General features: G+C 38.7%; 1 protein-coding gene across 2 annotated transcripts in view; it reads left to right on the forward strand.

Moving 5' to 3' along the window:
• Positions 1 to 18,380, forward strand: part of mspo (M-spondin) — a 169,375-nt gene that overhangs the window by 137,216 nt on the left and 13,779 nt on the right. For both annotated transcript variants that reach the window (XM_087349571.1, XM_087349572.1), the window contains exons 2-4: positions 10,789 to 11,000; positions 16,670 to 16,774; positions 18,131 to 18,310. In XM_087349571.1, the coding sequence (XP_087205697.1) occupies positions 10,789 to 11,000; positions 16,670 to 16,774; positions 18,131 to 18,310 (497 nt within the window). The remainder of the gene's footprint in view (positions 1 to 10,788; positions 11,001 to 16,669; positions 16,775 to 18,130; positions 18,311 to 18,380) is intronic.

The raw sequence follows: 18,380 nt of genomic DNA on the forward strand, positions 1-18,380 counted from the left end.
AAGAAATGAACTGCGTAGGATAATACATTACGAAACGTTTCGTGTTTTGTACCTATCCAGGCGGTATATGAAATGTTTCTTATTAAACTGTTTGCTACATTTGATTAATCACGTAGTTTAATAAAGAAGCTTTTATGTGCCATCTGAGGATGGTCGGAACTGATCGAAACATATCGCGGAAATAAGACACTGATAAAACTATATTGACGGAATATATTTGCTACTATCTATATTAGAATTAAGATTTTGTTTCAATAAAGACGAGATTAATGAGAAATCACGTTACTTGACCAAACTTCTCTTACATATTTTTTATTGCTATGGAAACGGTTCGTTGTTAAAAATGGAGCTCTGACTGTACCATCTAGCCACGTATTTGAACCTGTTCGTCAGTAATGACATCCATACCTGTAGATATATGCAGTGTATTCTACACCATTTGCGAAATTTGCGGTCGCAGTAATGGATTACTGGCGACTGCATTGTACGTGTCATGTGGTTGTACGGCTGCTAGGTGTAATCGAGACCCTCAGATCGATTGATTCATGTGTTGGCCGTCAAGGATGAGTAACTGATAAGATGACGCGAATGAACAGCTTATCCTAACACACACGAAATAATTCCTTATTTACAATCATATCAGGCCAAAGTGACTTTTTTCTGTATAATCTCGTTTCCATTTGCTTTGATTTTCTTTTCTGTCCATTTCGTTCTTCCATTTTCCTTTGTTTCATTCGCACTTCCTTTCCGTCTTTAGGCGCTTCTTTCTTTCTTTTTTCTGTTTCTATTTACGTCTTTTACTTCATATTCCCTTATTTCATTCTTCGTTTAATTTATTTATTTCTCATTTCTCTTATTCTTTATTCATTTCATTCCCTCTAACTTTTTTCCTACCCTCACTTGTCTTTCTCATCTCCAGTTTCTTATTTTCTTTCTGCCTGTGTCTTAAGAGGATAATTGATGTAAGTCGGTATGATATGGCGTAGACCGAGCGCCTTCATACAGTTTTTTGTTTTACGCCGGATGCGACTGCAGCTCCATCACGCGGCACAAATATCCGCGACCACAAGGGTGTACAAAGAAACCGTAGACCACAATGGACGATGTCTTTTTGTCGACTCAGGTTGGGAAGTTACTATTTGAACAGGGTGAGGAATCAGTACGACGTGTTTTAGAAGACTTAAGATGTGATGGGAAGAATTTGACAATATGAAATCACAGAATATGATGATAAATCTCCGACTTGTATTCGGAAGAGATCTGAATTGTGTCTTACTGACTGACTTCAGCCTTTTGAAACAAATACCGCTATTGTACGTTAAACTCAACGTGTCTGTCCACGCAGCTTACATTATTATTAACCCTATCGTGAAGTTTACCCGTTCCTAAACCCAGTAGGCGCTGTTGTTCACTACGTTGTTTTCTTCTGGTGCCCAGGACTCAGTGGCTTTTACTTCATTTCTGTTTGGGTATTAAATTCGTCTCCGTTGCATGAATGTATTTTTTTTTTACAAATTTATTTTGGTAGGCTTCAATTTTACAGACAACTTTAAACATCTAATGTCTGTTTCCTGTATATTTCGCTGTATTAAATAGTAAGGGTAGTGGAAATTTCATTTGTAAAAGGGGTTGCTACCCTTAATCTTCTGAATCCTCATCATAAATGGCTACTTGCTCTTGTATTGGCTTATATCCATGGTAACTTAGACTTGAATTACACTAATAAGACTTCGCAAAAGATTTAACTTAGTGAACATAAAGACAGAAGAGTACTCTTTTTGCTGATGTTGTTAAACACAGAAGTTTTAATTTATTCACAGAAAACATGCTTGGTTTTAATGAACTGGATATCTAGTTAATCCCATTCGAATGTAAAATATTATTATTAAGCTATGTTCACAGAATAAATCCATATTATAAGCTTTTGTATTCATTATTTATTTATTTATTTATTATTTTACTAGAGAGATATTTCGGACAGACTTCGGTTGTTCGCCCACCTATAACGAGTAATATACTTTTACATCGTATTAGACTATTTTTTATGTCCATGTATTACTGTAAAAGCATAATACTCTTGTAAATTCTGTATGGATATTGTTTATATATGTCAATTTTAAATACCACCGACCGTACCAAAATTAGAGATAAACTCGAAATATTTAACATAGACATGTGTAGTATGCACTTTGCCCAAGGAAAACATATTAATTTGAATAATTGTAGTGGTCTGTAACATAACATGTTTACACTTGCAGTTAGTATATAAAAAAGACCTTGTTCCACTAGGATTCGACCTGTTATCATCTATGCAGTTCGTTAACTCATGAGCTAAAGTCCATTCTGCCGTTCACCGTCAATATCATTTTAATTTTGTACTGTCATTCACATCCACACTATTGGCTCTATTAGTGCGTTATCGTGTTCCGTAACTATTGGATATAGCCGGAGGTAGGCCTGTATTGCACATGATTTTATATTGTGTCATCCCCTGAGGTCAAAACACAAACAAAGAACACGCACCACCATTTTTTTTTCCAAAACTTGTTATTACTAAAACAGGTAAAAACAGACTAGAAATCAGGCACTTCTCGGCCTTTAAGTCCATCATCAGTGATTAATATGTGCTGCATTAGTTAAACAAATTATAAACAAGTGTTTTGGTGCGGGAGAGGTTTTCATAGACAGTGAAATTAAAATGTGATACCAGCCACATTTTAATTTCACTGTCTATGGAAACCTCTCCCGCACCAAAACACTTGTTTATAATTTGTTCGGCACCTGCAAAACTTACATGGACAACTTTTTATGGCGTTCTACATTACGAAGATCAGGTTTATCCCCACTGCCACTAAAACGTTTCAACACGAACCTGCTGGTCAGTGGACAAGTGGATCGTAGCGTGTAAGTGAACCACACATCTGGGTAACGTGAAAACCTTAAATTTAAGTGCGATGCAAGGTTTAAACTCATCATCTCCTAAGGATTATACATGCCTAAACACAAACCTAGCAGTAAGAGCATGTTGTGTACAATACCGGCCAATGTATTTGATTTTAATTTAATCGCATCCACTTTAATTGTAATTCAATTCAACCTATTAATGTGTATATTAATAGGGCAATTTTACTGCCTAGGCTAATTTCCAAAATATCTTGTTTACATCTTGTTAGACTAATGTAGCACATATTGATCACTGATGATCGGTTTTTTAGGCCGAGATCCCAGTTCCATCTGTCCTCGATTGTCACAACCTCTCTGTAATATCCACCTCAAAGCTGTCCTCACATATCCTTCTACATTTTTTAGTGAATGTTTCTCCAAAAGATTTTCTCAAGAAAATTTTGTATAAATTCTTTGCCTCCTGGCTTTATTCCACTGTCCGAACAATACTAGATGACTTGTGTAAATAAAAAAATTCTCGTTAATTTTCTACTGCAGGAAGAAATCGATTTGCGATGTTAATAGAGTACTTCACAAATTAAAGACGAAGATGAGGGCAAAGAGAACTGAGAATAACGGAGAGAATGACTTAAAGACAGACCGAAATAGGACCAGCAAACGTCACAACACCGTGGAAACTGATGATAATGATGTGTAGAATAAAAATGTTTCTACGAAATACTGAGATTTAAACAAACACGACTTTAAAATTACGGAGCTTATGCCAGCGTGATGTGTTTCTTTCTTTCTTTCTTCTAAATGTATTCAGAGCAGGCTGCTACTGTTTACTGCGGTAGAAACTGTGACTTCCTCTCGAACAAAAGAATGCTGCAGTCCGTTCCTTTTCAGGCGCAGTGATGCTGCTCTCTTGTAATTTGTCAGAAACTCGCCATTTGCTACAACATGTATAATGTTGCTAGCAAGTTTTTGTGAAGAGAGATAATTTTACAAGAACAACGTTCCAACACAGCAACTAACTCCTGGTACATAAAACAGTTGGTTTGTGTGTAGGAACCCAGAAGTTTATTCTAAAACGAATGCCCCATTCCGAAACAGCATGAATATATAGATAAAGAGTGTTATCTGACGCACCACGACCTCACGGAAACAGCGACAATGAAAGTGAGGGATAAAGAAGGCCTAGCCAACAGAACTTTAAAATGTTTCTTTGTTAACAAATGGACCGTGTTCGAACAGCAAGCCACAGCTTACAATTGTGCCACATTTATACTAAGGCAGTATATAGATTAAGTGTACTATTCTTTATAGTACTTTTACGTATTATATTATGTACAAAATACTTTAGTAAATAAGGGTAAATTGTGTATGATACCAGCGAAAATGTCAGTATTAACTAATTTTTCGTAAAATAAACTATATGAAATTACGAAATTTATTTTTTATTGTGTATATGTCATCATCCGTAAGCAATTTTATATTTTTAGTAGTTTGTTTTGGAAAATAAGATTGAAATACTGGTGCTTTCAGTAGCATTAAGAATTACTTGTTATTTATCAATTTGTTTTATTCGTATATATTTCCACCAATTCAGTAAATGATTTTATCGTACTGAACTCCCAATCTTTTGTAATATTCGAGGTTTTAAGACGGAAGAAATGTGAATTCTAGTTTTACTCTAAATATGGATGTTTTATGTTATTTCAAAACGAAACCTTAAAGATCACAGTCCACACATTTATCTCTTCCAGTAAGGAGGCTGTAAGGAACAACTATGTGTTCATCAATCCAATTACACGTTTCTCGTGACATATCCGAATGTTTTTGCTGGATCATGGTATTAAAGGATCGCGTGTCTCACTTAAAAGTCTTTTATAATAAATCGCTGTCGGTGCCGGTGTGGACTCGACTAAAGTAAACAGAACGTACGCGATGTTGACTGCGTGTTGTGACACAAACCGGCTGAAGTACACGCCAAATGGAAATATCTTGTCGCCGTGACAGTGGTGTATTTCACTCGAAACACTGGAAAAGGTAATGCAGCAAGTGGAAATAAATGTACACTAGTGTTTCAATATTCGTTATCGTAGTTTTGAGAATGTATATGACCATATAAAAGTAGAAAGGCTACTATTATTGCACATTGCTTCGAAAACGTTTATATTTTGAGATAACGCATTTTGAGTTTGTACATTGAACGTGCTGAGATTGCTGGTTGGAAATTTATTGGCTAGTACGGTACTTGTCTTTGTTGGTAGTGTTTTAATTTCTTATGGTCTGTTATGGTTTGGGATGCCGGGATGTTGCTCAAATATGAATATGGTATGAAATGATCCCTCCGAGTGGATAGTGAAAGTTGGTGGTTTCATGTAATAGCCTGTAAAATGAACTACCCAAGCTAAGAATTAACTTAGGCAGAACAATTTTATCTCCAAACGCCGAAAACCAGTCTTCATTTTGAACACCAGCAGTGAATTAGCACATTTATATTTATTTTCTTCATTCATTATCAAATAAATGTTCTGTTTTATTAATCCTTAATTTTGTGCAATGTCTGTGTTCTTTAAACGCCAAAGGCCTCTGCTACAGAACGGAGAAGTTCAATGGTTCACGACTCAAGAAATGAGTTATGATGCTGTAGTAGTAATTGCTTGTAGCACTTAATAGCAATTTAGTTTCCAAAATCATATTAATGCACAATGACAACGGTTATGTCAGAATAATTTATTTCGCGTAGTTGAGTATCCCCGTAGCAATCGCTACGAAAACTAACTTTTCATGACTGCCTTAATATGGAAGACAACCTACGTGTTTACAGCTGTGCGGTACAAGAGATTTGCAGCATATGTCGATTTTAAGGGCCGTATCTGAAAATAGATACTTTTCTAGACCAGCATGTATTTGCATTTTTTTCCTTATTTACGTTCATATACTCAAATTTATGAAATTTGATATTGTATCATTCTGTATTTCTTTTTTGCCAAACTACTAGTATGCCACATTAAGGGGCGTGATAATTATGTGCCTGTTTTTATGTTTCATGTTCGTTGCGTAACATAAAACAACTAAATGCACCTCGAGACTGGTTTATAAATTTATGGGTCCTTGCTCGTGTGATATTGTTAATTACGCGCTGTATACACGTGAAACCTTCTGCCGGCGACTTGACTAATCAAATTCCTCGCCTGTTATGAAACCCTTAGGCCCATTTCTGTGTTCACATGAACCCACCCCCGTACCTAGTTCTGAGCCAGATAAATGCAGTCTACATCCTCACACCCTGTTTAATATCCACTTTAATATTATTGTTAAATATTCCCCTGTATATCTCAAATACTCTCTTTGGTTAAGATTTTCCGACTTCATTTTTGTTCGAATTTCTCAATTCTCGCCCGCATGCCACATTCCCTGTCCATTTTTCATCCTTGATCTATCACCGTAATCATTCTTGACGAAGAAATGTATAGAAATTAGCATAATGCCAATTTGCAGACAAGGCTTACGTCGTATTTAACAATTTATTATTCCATTACTTAAAAATGATCAGTTCATTGAATTCGCCGCTTTGTGTTTTGCTGTTTGAGACGGTCAATTTCTGTTTGCCGTGTGTAATTCATACTGGGGAATCGGGTTTTAGCGTTGAGAAAATTTGAACGTGATATTCTGCAGTCGGATGCTGGGATGTTGGATTAACTGAAGCCGCAGACTATTGTCTTGCTACATTCCGTCCCAAATGAATTATTCAAAAGCGTAATTATATAGCAATACCACATACATTAGGTACTTCTCAACGGATTGTTTTGTAGAACACGCGTTGTTATTCAAAACTTAGCTCTGCTCGTCTAAGGATTCCTGGTTTCTCAGGAAATGTAACTTTCCTGAAGTTAAAATGTTGAGTCTCGATGCTTATCTTAAAGCAACTTGCCTGTTTTCATTCTTCACAGCTGCACACATTTCGAATTCTGAATATTTCATACCTCCGTAACAGAACATCTCACTGACAATAGAGACAATAAAAGCCCGACTTTCCAACACCGCATATAGATGTAACAAGGTCTTCCGTTTGATACCAAAATTATGAAATTATTATTTATTCTATCTTCCGTCCGAAATACCTGTACAACCAACCTTAATCATTACTCATCACCCTAATGATGGACCTCTGAAACGTCGGTAAACATCTACGAGACTACACGGCGCAATAACCCAGAAGACAGAAATATTTAATATTTGTCTTGTTTAGTTGGATCGTACGGACTTATGTCTCTGATATTCTTTAGAAATGTTCTTCACAGATTATCTTCTCACAGAAACACTTCAAACCTCATCAGCGCCACTCGCTATTGTTGTCATGGTATGTTCCATTTGGTGTATCTCCCGTCTTTTATTGTCTTCTGCTCTTTTGTTTGTATTTGCATTCAAAGAGAAGGTCTGAGTACTTTCAGGTATTCTTTCCAAATGTTCTTGCCATTTATTTTGATAGAATTTTTATTACTGTATTGATATCTGCTGTGATAAACGCCATTACGTAAGCTACGATCTCGCTGAGAAAAAGCATTTGTGAAGTATTCGCTCTTCTCATTTGTTCTTTTATTACGTCCGACATTAGATTCAGGCATGGTTGTTCCTCTTTATAATTCTAGTAAATTTTGTTTTTCGTATTTCTATTGTAACATGCTTTTATAATTTAACAGAATTGTTGAATTTTGTTTAATTTTATTTTATTATCGTCTTATCTCTTTTAGCGTATAATGCAGCCTAAGTAATTGATATGTTTTCTGGAACAGTTTCACGTTTCATATGTGCTTCATTTCACTCAGTAATATTTTGATTTTAATGTTTTTTTCTGTTTGTTCGCTACATTTTTGTTACTTGGTATACAATGTCACTTATTAACTCTTTGAAACCGAAGCTCGTATAAATAATATTTTAGAATTCAGTCCATACTCCAAAGATACACATTTCATCATTACAAAGATCAGCTAGTTAATGAGGTTTGAGGAAATAATTCGTGATTACACTAAGAATCATAAGAAGCCCGTAAATGCAAAGCGCAGAATTATTGATTTTGAAGCAGGTGGTACGTATAATTACCATTGAGTCTTAAAGAGTTAAATAAATCCTCTTTTTATCCTGAAGGACGAGGTCATGTTTGTTCCATGGTATAGTTCTGTTTGCTGTCATTTGTCGATTCCACAGTATAGTAATCTGCCTGCCCTGGGTTTTTCTTAAAATATGACTGTCTTCAATTTGACGTTAAGTCTGGTTGACGTTTATCTTTGTTTAATAGGTACTTGCTGCCTCCAATCTTCAAGGAATGCGTCCTGTTGATGGAGGCAGCATACATCTCTGAAACATTTACAAACATCGACCAGAATACTAAACGTAACATCGCAGTTCCCGATTTGTAAGTCAGAAAAATCCTTAATGGTCTGGGTGTACATATATAGTCTATTCTCCCATTTCTCTTTCGTATCTTGTGTTATCAATGACCTTTGGCTTTGTTTCCTCTCCATTTTCGTAGTTTCTTTCCATTCACTAAGCGTACTCAAATCTACTTGAATTCTTGTTGGAATTTGATTTGGTTCGGCTGTTATCATGATATTTTATGATACCTACTAAGGGATCTTCTCAGACGTTTAAAATATTGACTAGTTCTTCTTTCTGCGCTCCTTCTAATTGGATCGGCCCTCTTGCTGCTGCTTTCTCATTTATGATACAGCTTGTCTTTATCTGCTGTATAGTAAAACAGGTCGTGCATTGTCAGCAGATTTCTATTCTTCGTCTCAGTATTCCTCAGTTCATTCAGACTCCAATTTATTTCTCCAAAGCTGCTCATGTGCTGAAGTATTGGTACAGCGAGCATTTATACCGCCTTCGTTTTATTCTTGGCATTCAATTTCGTTTTCAAAATCAACCTCAATTTTCCAATATATCCCTTTCCCAGTTTATACTCCATCGTGTCATGTCGAAACTTCCCTTTCTTCAGCTCCTACGTTTGGATTTCTATTCCAATCTTTGTTCAAGCCATTGTGTTGCTGTTTTATCCTTTATAAATATTCTGTAGGACAACATTGTTATGGCTGTTATAAAGCAAATAAATAGTAGTAGTCATTTCTAGTATATTTCTGAAAAAGTGTTTCGATTACATATTTTATGTTCAATTTGCTAAACCTAACCTCAAAGTTGCTTGAGACACCGAACAAGTGGAATTCGCTCCGAACTGGTCCGAGGTGTGGAGAGGATGTCCCTTCATCTTCCATCGCAAGGATCACAGCTTGTCCTGGGCAGTGCGGGTTATATATGAACGGACATTGTCATGAAATTTGGTGACACCTCTCGTTAACATGATGGCGGTATGAAGGCCTTGGAGGATTCCACGGTAGCGCAGTGTATTCATGGTGATGTAAAGGTCCTTGAATGCAAGTCAGTGTCAGCAGTCCGTTGAAGTTATGTTGGACGGATTCACTTCTAACGAATAAAATAGTTCTCTCCCTTACCTTCATTATCCAGCTTCTGCCAGGCACGCGTTGTTAGTGCTCGTAACGAGCGTAAACATGAACTATCGTGCTAACAATTCATTTTATCTGATAGATTTGGGTGTGTTTCAGTAAAACGTGTGCCACTGAACCAAGAAAGTAAGACGGAGAACTTTATATTTTCATTTTCTTAAAGTGTCAGCCGGGCCTAGGTAAAACAAATTAGGAACGTGATAAGGTAATATAATTGTGCAGCAAAGTCAGGACGTCGACTGCTAAGTGGCCGACGGCTTTGGATAAGCTATATTAAGGGCAATGTTCTTTTGCGTTCGGAAAGTTTGTAGAATGATTACAGAAGTTACAGGCAAGTCGAGAAGAAAAACTTTCGATGGAGCGTTGTAAGAGCAGGTTGGTGTTCCGATGAAAGTGTCAACGAGAAATGACTCCTCAAGTTCTCCATATGACCGTTGATGTTGAATGGGGAGATATATGTTCCCGCCGAACGAATGGCCCTCTTGCAAAAGAAGTGTCACACAATCCACTTAAAATTCAACCCCCCAACGTGGAACTGTATGGTGGTATCAGTGGCGTAATTTTCTCTTCTTATTCTCTCCGCCTCTTTTCTCTTCCTAGACAAGTTAACTCCCGTGAGATTACTCAAACCAAACTAAATTGTATTCTGATGGTTTTTATGCGTTTCTTGCACTACGTATATGCATAAGTGAACGCAGTAAGGGGGTGTAAGGTCTCTTAAGTCCGCTTGTTCCATCTTCCAACCCGCTGGATGGAATTTATTAGTTCGTTTGGTCGAATTTTATTTTGGGCTGTATCGATCCGCTTGCAACTCGAATCGAGCTTAATCAAATTCTTGATGAAGATTTCTGTCTTCTGGGTTGTTGCGCTGTGTAGTCTGGTCGATGTTTACCAATGTTTCAGAGGTCATACTGCCTCCGTCATCAGAGCGATGAATATTTCCGTCTTCTGGGTTGTTGCGCTGTGTAGTATGGTCGATGTTAACCAACGTTTCAGAGGCCATACTGCCTCCATCATTAGGGCGATGAAGATTTCTGTCTTCTGGGTTGTTGCGCTGTGTAGTATGGTCGATGTTAACCAACGTTTCAGAGGCCATACTGCCTCCGTCATCAGGGCGATGCAACTTAAACACGGTACAGTTTGACAGTCAATTTACCGAGTAAGTTATCTAAAGCTGTAACGTCCTAGTGCATCCTGAGGTCCCTGTTTCTAGTCCTGGCAATTGCATTGCTGTCCTCATTGAGCGTTCTCTTAATCGTCATTGTTTCCCCCAGGTGAATGCCGGTTGTGCCTTAAAATGGCCCCTTCCTCTCCGATCCTTTCCCCTTTTACCTTGTTATATCACTCATCTGTGAACGTGTTTCTGTCTGCGCAGGCCGTTCGCACAACAAGTCATTCGTGCTGTTCCGCCTGGGGACGCGGGCGTCAAATGGCGTCAAGACGTTCGCGGAAACGGGGCGTACTGACGTCCTGGAGGAGCAGACGCAGGGCGAGGGCGGCGTGTACGACGAGTTTAACGCGCCACCCATCAGTACGGGATCAGGGCGCACAGAGGCTGAGTTCTTCGTGGACGGAAACCACTCCAGGGTATGCCATCCTCATTGCAGTTCGAGTGTGTTGATGTTTATTTGTTAAAGTTACAAAACATGCTATTGATGAGATGATCAACATCACAGATGTTACACTGTATGGTTTCTTCTACTCGTGTTTTGTGATACAGAAGGCATCTAAACATGTTCGAAGTAAAAATTATTGAGAGCCCTTATGACAAATGTTTCATGTAGGTATGTATTGATGGTCGTATTGAATCGATATCTTTAAACGTCAAGTTCTTTCTATATCAAGTTTGAAGAGAATTGTTTCTGGACCCAATTAGGCTGAAAATAGGTGCTGTTAGTTGACATACATAAATTATAAACTGCATATAAAAAGTTTCGTAATTTTGGACAATCCAGACTGAATTTTAGATCAAGTAATACATGGGAAATAGCAAAGCATGGAATATGTTAATTTAATGAGAGAGAGACAGTTCAGTTTTTCACATTACTGTCTGAACCAGCTTCAAGCATACTGCGATTTTAAACATGGCAGTATTTATTAAATGGATGAAAAAGCGTGGAGGTGCGCACTCAGTTCATTTTACCTTATTCTTTACGCCGCCCTAAGAAGTAGATAATCTGGTCCCTACAGTACTTACGACAATGAACTAGCTAAAAGGTCTGATAAATATGTAAGAGCTAAGCCAGCGAGCGAACTCAGTGCTGAGTCCGCTTAAGACCCCGGACTGCTCCTCCGCTGTGTAACGAGTGTATTTGTGTATTTCCGTGCCCAGTGGAATACATGTGGAAGTTCTGTGATCCTCAGAACGCTGTGTAGCTCAGTGGTTTCAGTTCCGTCCTCAGGGACGTCTGACCGCCCAAGTAAATGCCATTCGACTGCTACGATAACAAATACCTTCCTGGGAATTCTATTAAGAAGGTTTATAGTTCGTGTGTCCGTCCGTCTGATAATCCCCTAATGGAACATTATAAGCGCTGGTAGACTTGCTTTTGTGAATTTCGGTATGAAGGACAGGACTTTGAATCTCGATTCTTCTTGATGTGTATTAATTATTACGTAGCCTTGAGGATTTAAAGAAGCAGCGCGAACACAGACCGAAGTTCTGCACTGACGATATTGAATATGAATAAATGGACTGGAGGTTTTGAATGGTGATAAGTTATTGTAAAATATCAATGTTTTTATTAGTTATTTTTAAAAAGGTGAAGTAATAACACGAATAACGGGCTAAATTGGTAATTACTGTTGAATCGAAGTGAATTGACAATCATAATAGTTGTGTGTGGTGCCTTATTAAAACACATTTATGAGTAACAGTGATTGATATTAAAGCTAAAGCTGTAATTCTTCGAAATCATAAGTGGTGAAGTGTTTTAGAAATTTGAATTATATTTTAATGTACAATTAATCTGTTTCTACTAAGATTTTATTTGGATATCGAAGAAACGAATGCCGGTTTGCTCTAGTAACACACTTTAATTTGCTGAGACATATACTGGGCTCTTTACAACGCGTTCCTGTAAATGTGTCTGCTATTATTTAATCTATAAATCCGTGTGGTTGGGCTACAATAACACTTCTCGTTGACCCAGGATCTCCTGAGTTCCGCCTTTGAATCCTGTTTGTAATGACAAGGCATTTATGCATTTAAGTAGAAGAATACAAATATATTACTGCCATTTCCAACTCCTGTTAAATTAAACGTTTGCAATGAACGAAGGAGCGGTGTAATGTATGAAGGAACAAATGACACTCATTTACACTATAAAGTTCATTCTACTGAAATGCAACAAGGACTTAAAGGAATTACCTTAGGGAAATAGGATGTTAGACGTGACACCGTTGGCTCCAGAACCTAGCGTGACATTATTATTTTGTAGCAATGGTCGGCGCTGAATTGATTGTCCAAGTTGTCTGTTATTTGGGGTTTTCTAAAAGTCGAAGCGGCAGAATTTTTATCGTTTGTAAATTTCCTTCTTTTTAATTTTCTATATTTTATTAAAGTCTTTCTCTTTTGTTTATTTGTTCTACCAGATAGATTTAAAGTTGTTACTAAGTGCTAAAGGAGTGATTATCTCTTCTGTTATTTGTCCGTGCCCAGTTCTGCGGCCCATTTCGAAACACCAGCTTCTTTATAATTTAGCGTAATATATATTTTAAACCCAATAAAGAAGCCTTTACACAAATATTGTGGAAAGAAAGATTTTTGAAGAAAATCGGCGAGGTTTAACCATTTGACACGGCTGATAGCCCGAGAGGATTTTATTATTTTTTTAAGAAAATCCGTCCAAGTTATAGATTTCTATATGGCCTTGGGTTTTATTTTGTTTCTCTCCAAACATTTGAGCAAAATTGTAAATCTTGTTTTGGTAGCTTTCAAAATTAGTTATCAGTTTCTTATATCCCATGTACATATACGAGGTGCGATCGGAAAGTTTCAAGACTGCGCGTATAAAAACCCGTACACTTATCTCAGGTATTAAATTCATCCATCACCCTCGAAGTAGTTCCCCTGGGAGTGAACACAACGATCCCAGCGCCGCTGCCAAGCCTGGAAGCATCCCTGGAAATCTTTCTTTGTCAGCCTGTCAAGCACCATCTGCGATTCTGCCTGAATCTCTTCTATCGTCTCAAATCTCCTTCCCTTTAGCTGAATTTTCATCTTTGGGAAGAGGAAGAAGTCACGCGGAGCTAAATCCGGCGAATAAGAGTGCGGGATGACGGCCATGGTGTTTGAGGCCAAAAACTGCCGAACTTTGAGGGCGGTGTGCGCTGGCGCGTTGTCATGATGCGTCGCATGTGGAGTTCTTCCTTTAGAATCAGCTGACAGGTCCCATAGCCTATCCCAACAATGTCGCACAAGTCGTTGATGGTACGACGTCGATCTTCGTGAATGGCCTGCCGAATCTTCGTAACATTTTCGGGCGTTGCGCTCGAAGATGGTCGTCCAGAACGCTCGTCATCATCGACAGAGGTTCGGCCATTTTTAAAACGTGAATGCCACACAAAAGTTTGTGCACGACCCATTGCGGACTCCCCAAATGCTTGCTTTAGCATTTCATAGGTTTCCGTAGCCGTTTTGGCGAGTTTTTGGCAAAATTTGATGCACACGCCATTCCAAAATCGCAGGAGGGTCGGTGTAATGCACTACCAAAACGCCCGTAACTAAGAAACGAATGCTAATTCGATGATGCCGGCTGGCACACTGATTCTCTATGAATGTAGGCCGCACCCCCTAGCGGCAGAAGCTCGTACTACATCCGGTTCGCCCTCTATTGACACAGTCTTGAAACTTTCCGATCGCACCTCGTATTTCGAAGCTCTCACCAGTGCTGAAGTCAGCACGCTCTGTTTGCACTGGTTGCCGGAAGAGGCAGTTACTTCCAGTCACATGGGTGACACGCACTGGTTCCGTTTCGGCTTAGGCCCGCACTTTGCTTCCAGCCAACACAGACTGCAGATGAAGCGTGCACTGTCGCATGGGAGAAGCGCAGACCCCAGTTTTGGACGCATGAAATTTGTATCAGACGAAGCAAACACTGAGAATTTTGCCCATATTTTAGTGGCGTAATGAGGGATGACGATGTATTTTTTCCTCGGAAACTTCAGGATGCCATTCTGTAAGTTGTTTCAACCTGTTGAATGTTATCACCTCTACATTAACGTAAATTACATGTTGATACAGTTTAGAGGCACAAAAACTGTGTAAAATGGATCAGATACACAGAATTTTAATGTTTGGATGACTTGACGAACTTTTTATACGTAAATCTTGTTTTCGTACTTCAGTTTATCCACTGGAGCGGCTGTCAGTGACTTGAAGTCGATCCTACGTGTTTAATTTTCCTAATTTACGTTAGAACTGCGAGGCGATTCAAGGAAATTTTTTTCGGATTCCGCGTAAAATGTTTCGTACGTTCCATAAAATGTTCAGTGTCTCTCCGTAACACTCGTAAAAACTTATTTTGGCGGTAACATCTCAACGTAACTACTTGCAGAATGACGTATGTGTATAACAACCCAGCGAACAGTACCCGCTTTATTTTTTAACTACTGGTCATAGATTGATGATCTCTTTCGCTTTACTTCAAGCATCTGAGCCTTGGTTGAACGCATTTTCGCAAGAAGAAACATGATAGAATGAAAGTTACCAAATACTTGTATAAAAATGATAAGGTATTGCTAATTTATGTAGCGGAGCAGATGCAGTAAGCAGGGCGTCAGCGATTTGTATAGGATTGTATATTTTGTTCTGAGTTGAGGTGGGCTGCGCAGAAGAAGTGCGCACAGCCTCGTACGTGGCGCCCCAGACTGCTTCGTTTAGGAAATGCTTTTTTCCTATTCCAACAGCCAGTCCGGGTGTCATAGGTGATGAATGACTGAGTGTTCGCATTCGTTTCTTCACTTGTTCATCCATTCTTCTGTAAGATGGAAACCACTGCATTGCTCATACATCACCTGCTACTTATTCATCACAGTCGATACATGTATGCCCTATCCCCATGTGGGAACATTGCTTTTTCCTTGAATTATCTTATGTAGGATCCGTTGCAGGTTATTTAAGCGCAGCATCAACAGAAGATGAGGATATACAAAAACATTATCGGGTTATGATTTTTATATTTTTGGTTTCGGCGTCGTGTAGACTCAGCGGTGGATTTCGACGTTTCGGGGAAACAGACTGTCTCCATCTTCAGGGTTTAAGTGGCTATGCAGGACAGTGGATAGATTTATGTAGGGCTTAGTCTTCGTTTCCTCTAACTCTATAAAAGCCCTCCGCTTTCCAGCATAGATACTTAAGCTCTGAAGATGGAGAAAGTATTTTTCTCCGAAACGTTGGCGTCTACTGACGGGTCTACACTACGCCAAAACCGAAGGAAAAGAACATTATCAATAAAAAAAGTGTTCAGAAAAGGAAGAAGCTGTCGTAAGGTTATTTCATTGTTTTCCAGGAAGATTAAATTTGTTGATAAGGATAGTGAGGGGTTCAAGGTTGGCGTCGGGTGAAATAAAGAGTGTGAGGTATACGTCACATTATAACGAGCGCGACGTTTTTCGGTCTGCTAGTAGTGCAGCACGTTTATTTCCAAGCTGCATACGTCACAGGAGTATTTGTGCCACACTGTAAAGACCTCTCGGAGATCCCTGCCATAGAATGCAATGTTTTAAGAGTCCTGTACACAATTTTAAGCTTTTATGAGCATTGAACACCGAGCATATTAGAATGCCATTACAGTTGTGGCGTAATAGACGCTTGTAATCAGCTTAGTACTTCGATATTGTTAATTGGTTTCCTCTTCAGAAGCTGACATGTAGCGTAACATGTAATTTCACCGGTGAACATGAAAGCAGTTTATAAAACTAAAGTATAATTATAGTAATATACCATAATTTTACAGATTTTTTTTTATCTGTTACGTTTGATAGCAGTGGAATGTTCTATGCAAAAGTTTGCTGATAAAACCGATTGCATTTCTCTTCCATATTCATGCGATTTATGATGAACTATTTGTCTTGTTTAACATGTAACATACATCCGCAATGTCAGAAATGATCCTGTGATGTAATTTATCCAAGCCCCGACATCAGTACGTCATTGCGTATTGACTCAGTGATAATAGTATTGCTATCTGATGATAAAACATGTGACAGTTGTTTCATATTTATCGTAAATTCTTTGTTTGTGTCTCGTTTAGGTGTCACTCATGTCGAGGATTGTGCCATCTCCTGATTGGTTTATTGGGATCGACAGTTTCGATCTGTGTGTGAATGGGAACTGGTTGGACAGCATCACTATCGAGGTGAGTCAGTCTCTGAAATACGTCAACAATATTTGCGCCAAGACAAAGCACGTGGCCCCCAATCCGTTAAATGGTAAAGTAAATAAATAGGTAACACTCCATCTATTATGTGTATAGTGTATGACATGCTTTCTTAAAATATGAAGCGCGATATGCGATATATACTTGACGCAAGATATATCCGAGCTGTTAGATACACTCGTTGGCGCTAGTAAACCGACGTACCGGGTGGAGGGCAAGCTTGACCCCCCCTTACCCTTTCTATCTTCCCTTCAACTTGATGAGATATATTTTGTCATACGCTTACCTATCAATGTTGACATCAGTCGTATTTTAAGAAAATCGGTAAAAATTTATTTTTGTCTCTATGTGAAATGAAAATGAAAACTTTCCAACATTTTCCCTTATGGCCCAAACATCAAATGTTACCTATTTACGTATAGTAGTTTGAGGAATTAAACATGCTTACAGATTAATACGATCTCGTAGTTGTGCTTTAATTCTGTGCGTCTTGTGCAAAAACTATTTGTAATCCCATGCAATAAGTGTTGCCCCAGAAACTTCTCCACAACCCGTTTTAAACACGCGCGGCGTGGCATTACGTGAAGCTTTGTAAGCTCAGTCCGTTTCCTTCGCATTTCTGTCCGTTCAACTTCCGTAATGAACTAAGGGAGCTGGAGGGGGTAGTAGAATTCCTTCTGAGTCGGTAAATTCGTATCGAACATTGTTTTTATACACTGTTCAGTCGATACCAAAGACGGAGTCCTTGCTATAGAAAATCGATTTGAATACCGGATTGTTTTCTCGACTTTGTACGATGCAGAGGCCTCAGGTGTTTGGATTTATTTATTCAGGAGATGTGAGACTGTAGGACAAACATCGCGTGTACTCAGATTTTATGGACTTTAAAAGACAAAAAATTTGATAAATGACTACACCAAATTAAATTATAGTTTTTGTATCAGATTAATGTGAAAAATAAAGTTTTTTTATTAGAGACAACTTGGGTTAAGTATGCATAGATGTATATTGAAGAAATGTAAAGAGGTTGTGGATGTTAATTGGCTTACTAGGTCTGTGAAGATCAGTGGCGGATGAGTGTACAAAATAATAAACACTGAGTTTTCACAGGAGGCTGTGAATTTTAGTGGCGAATGTAGGAAATATAGTTATTCACAGAGTCTGCCCCTGTAATGAAATTCCCGTGAGCATATTTGCCTATTCTACTGGTTAACTCCTGTCCTATTCGTTTTTAAAGCTCTTCTGTTTTGTGACGATTCGGCGTGTCCTTGCATTAACGGTTCATTCGCTTCTCAGCGTGGGTTCCACTGTGATCACTCGGTGGTATTGTTTCAGGTGGACCCTGTGGATGCTGGAACGGACAATGGGTTTACATTCACAGCTCCCAACTGGCCCACGGAGCCGCAGGGGTTGATCTACAGGGTGACAAGCCGCTATCCAGCGCACCCCGCCAGTTCATTCTACTACCCTTATATGAAGCGACTACCCCCCATCGCCACCTTTCAGTTTATCAAGGTAAGAGAGAACGCTGTAGTCCGCAGCGGAGGTTATTGGAATCAGACCTGCATGATGTATTAGCACCGGC

This window comes from Zootermopsis nevadensis, unplaced genomic scaffold (assembly GCF_977971745.1).
Source record: "Zootermopsis nevadensis isolate Lab colony 2312 unplaced genomic scaffold, Znev_1.0 Znev_ptg000016l, whole genome shotgun sequence".
In the NCBI taxonomy this organism is placed as follows: Eukaryota; Metazoa; Arthropoda; class Insecta; order Blattodea; family Termopsidae; genus Zootermopsis; species Zootermopsis nevadensis.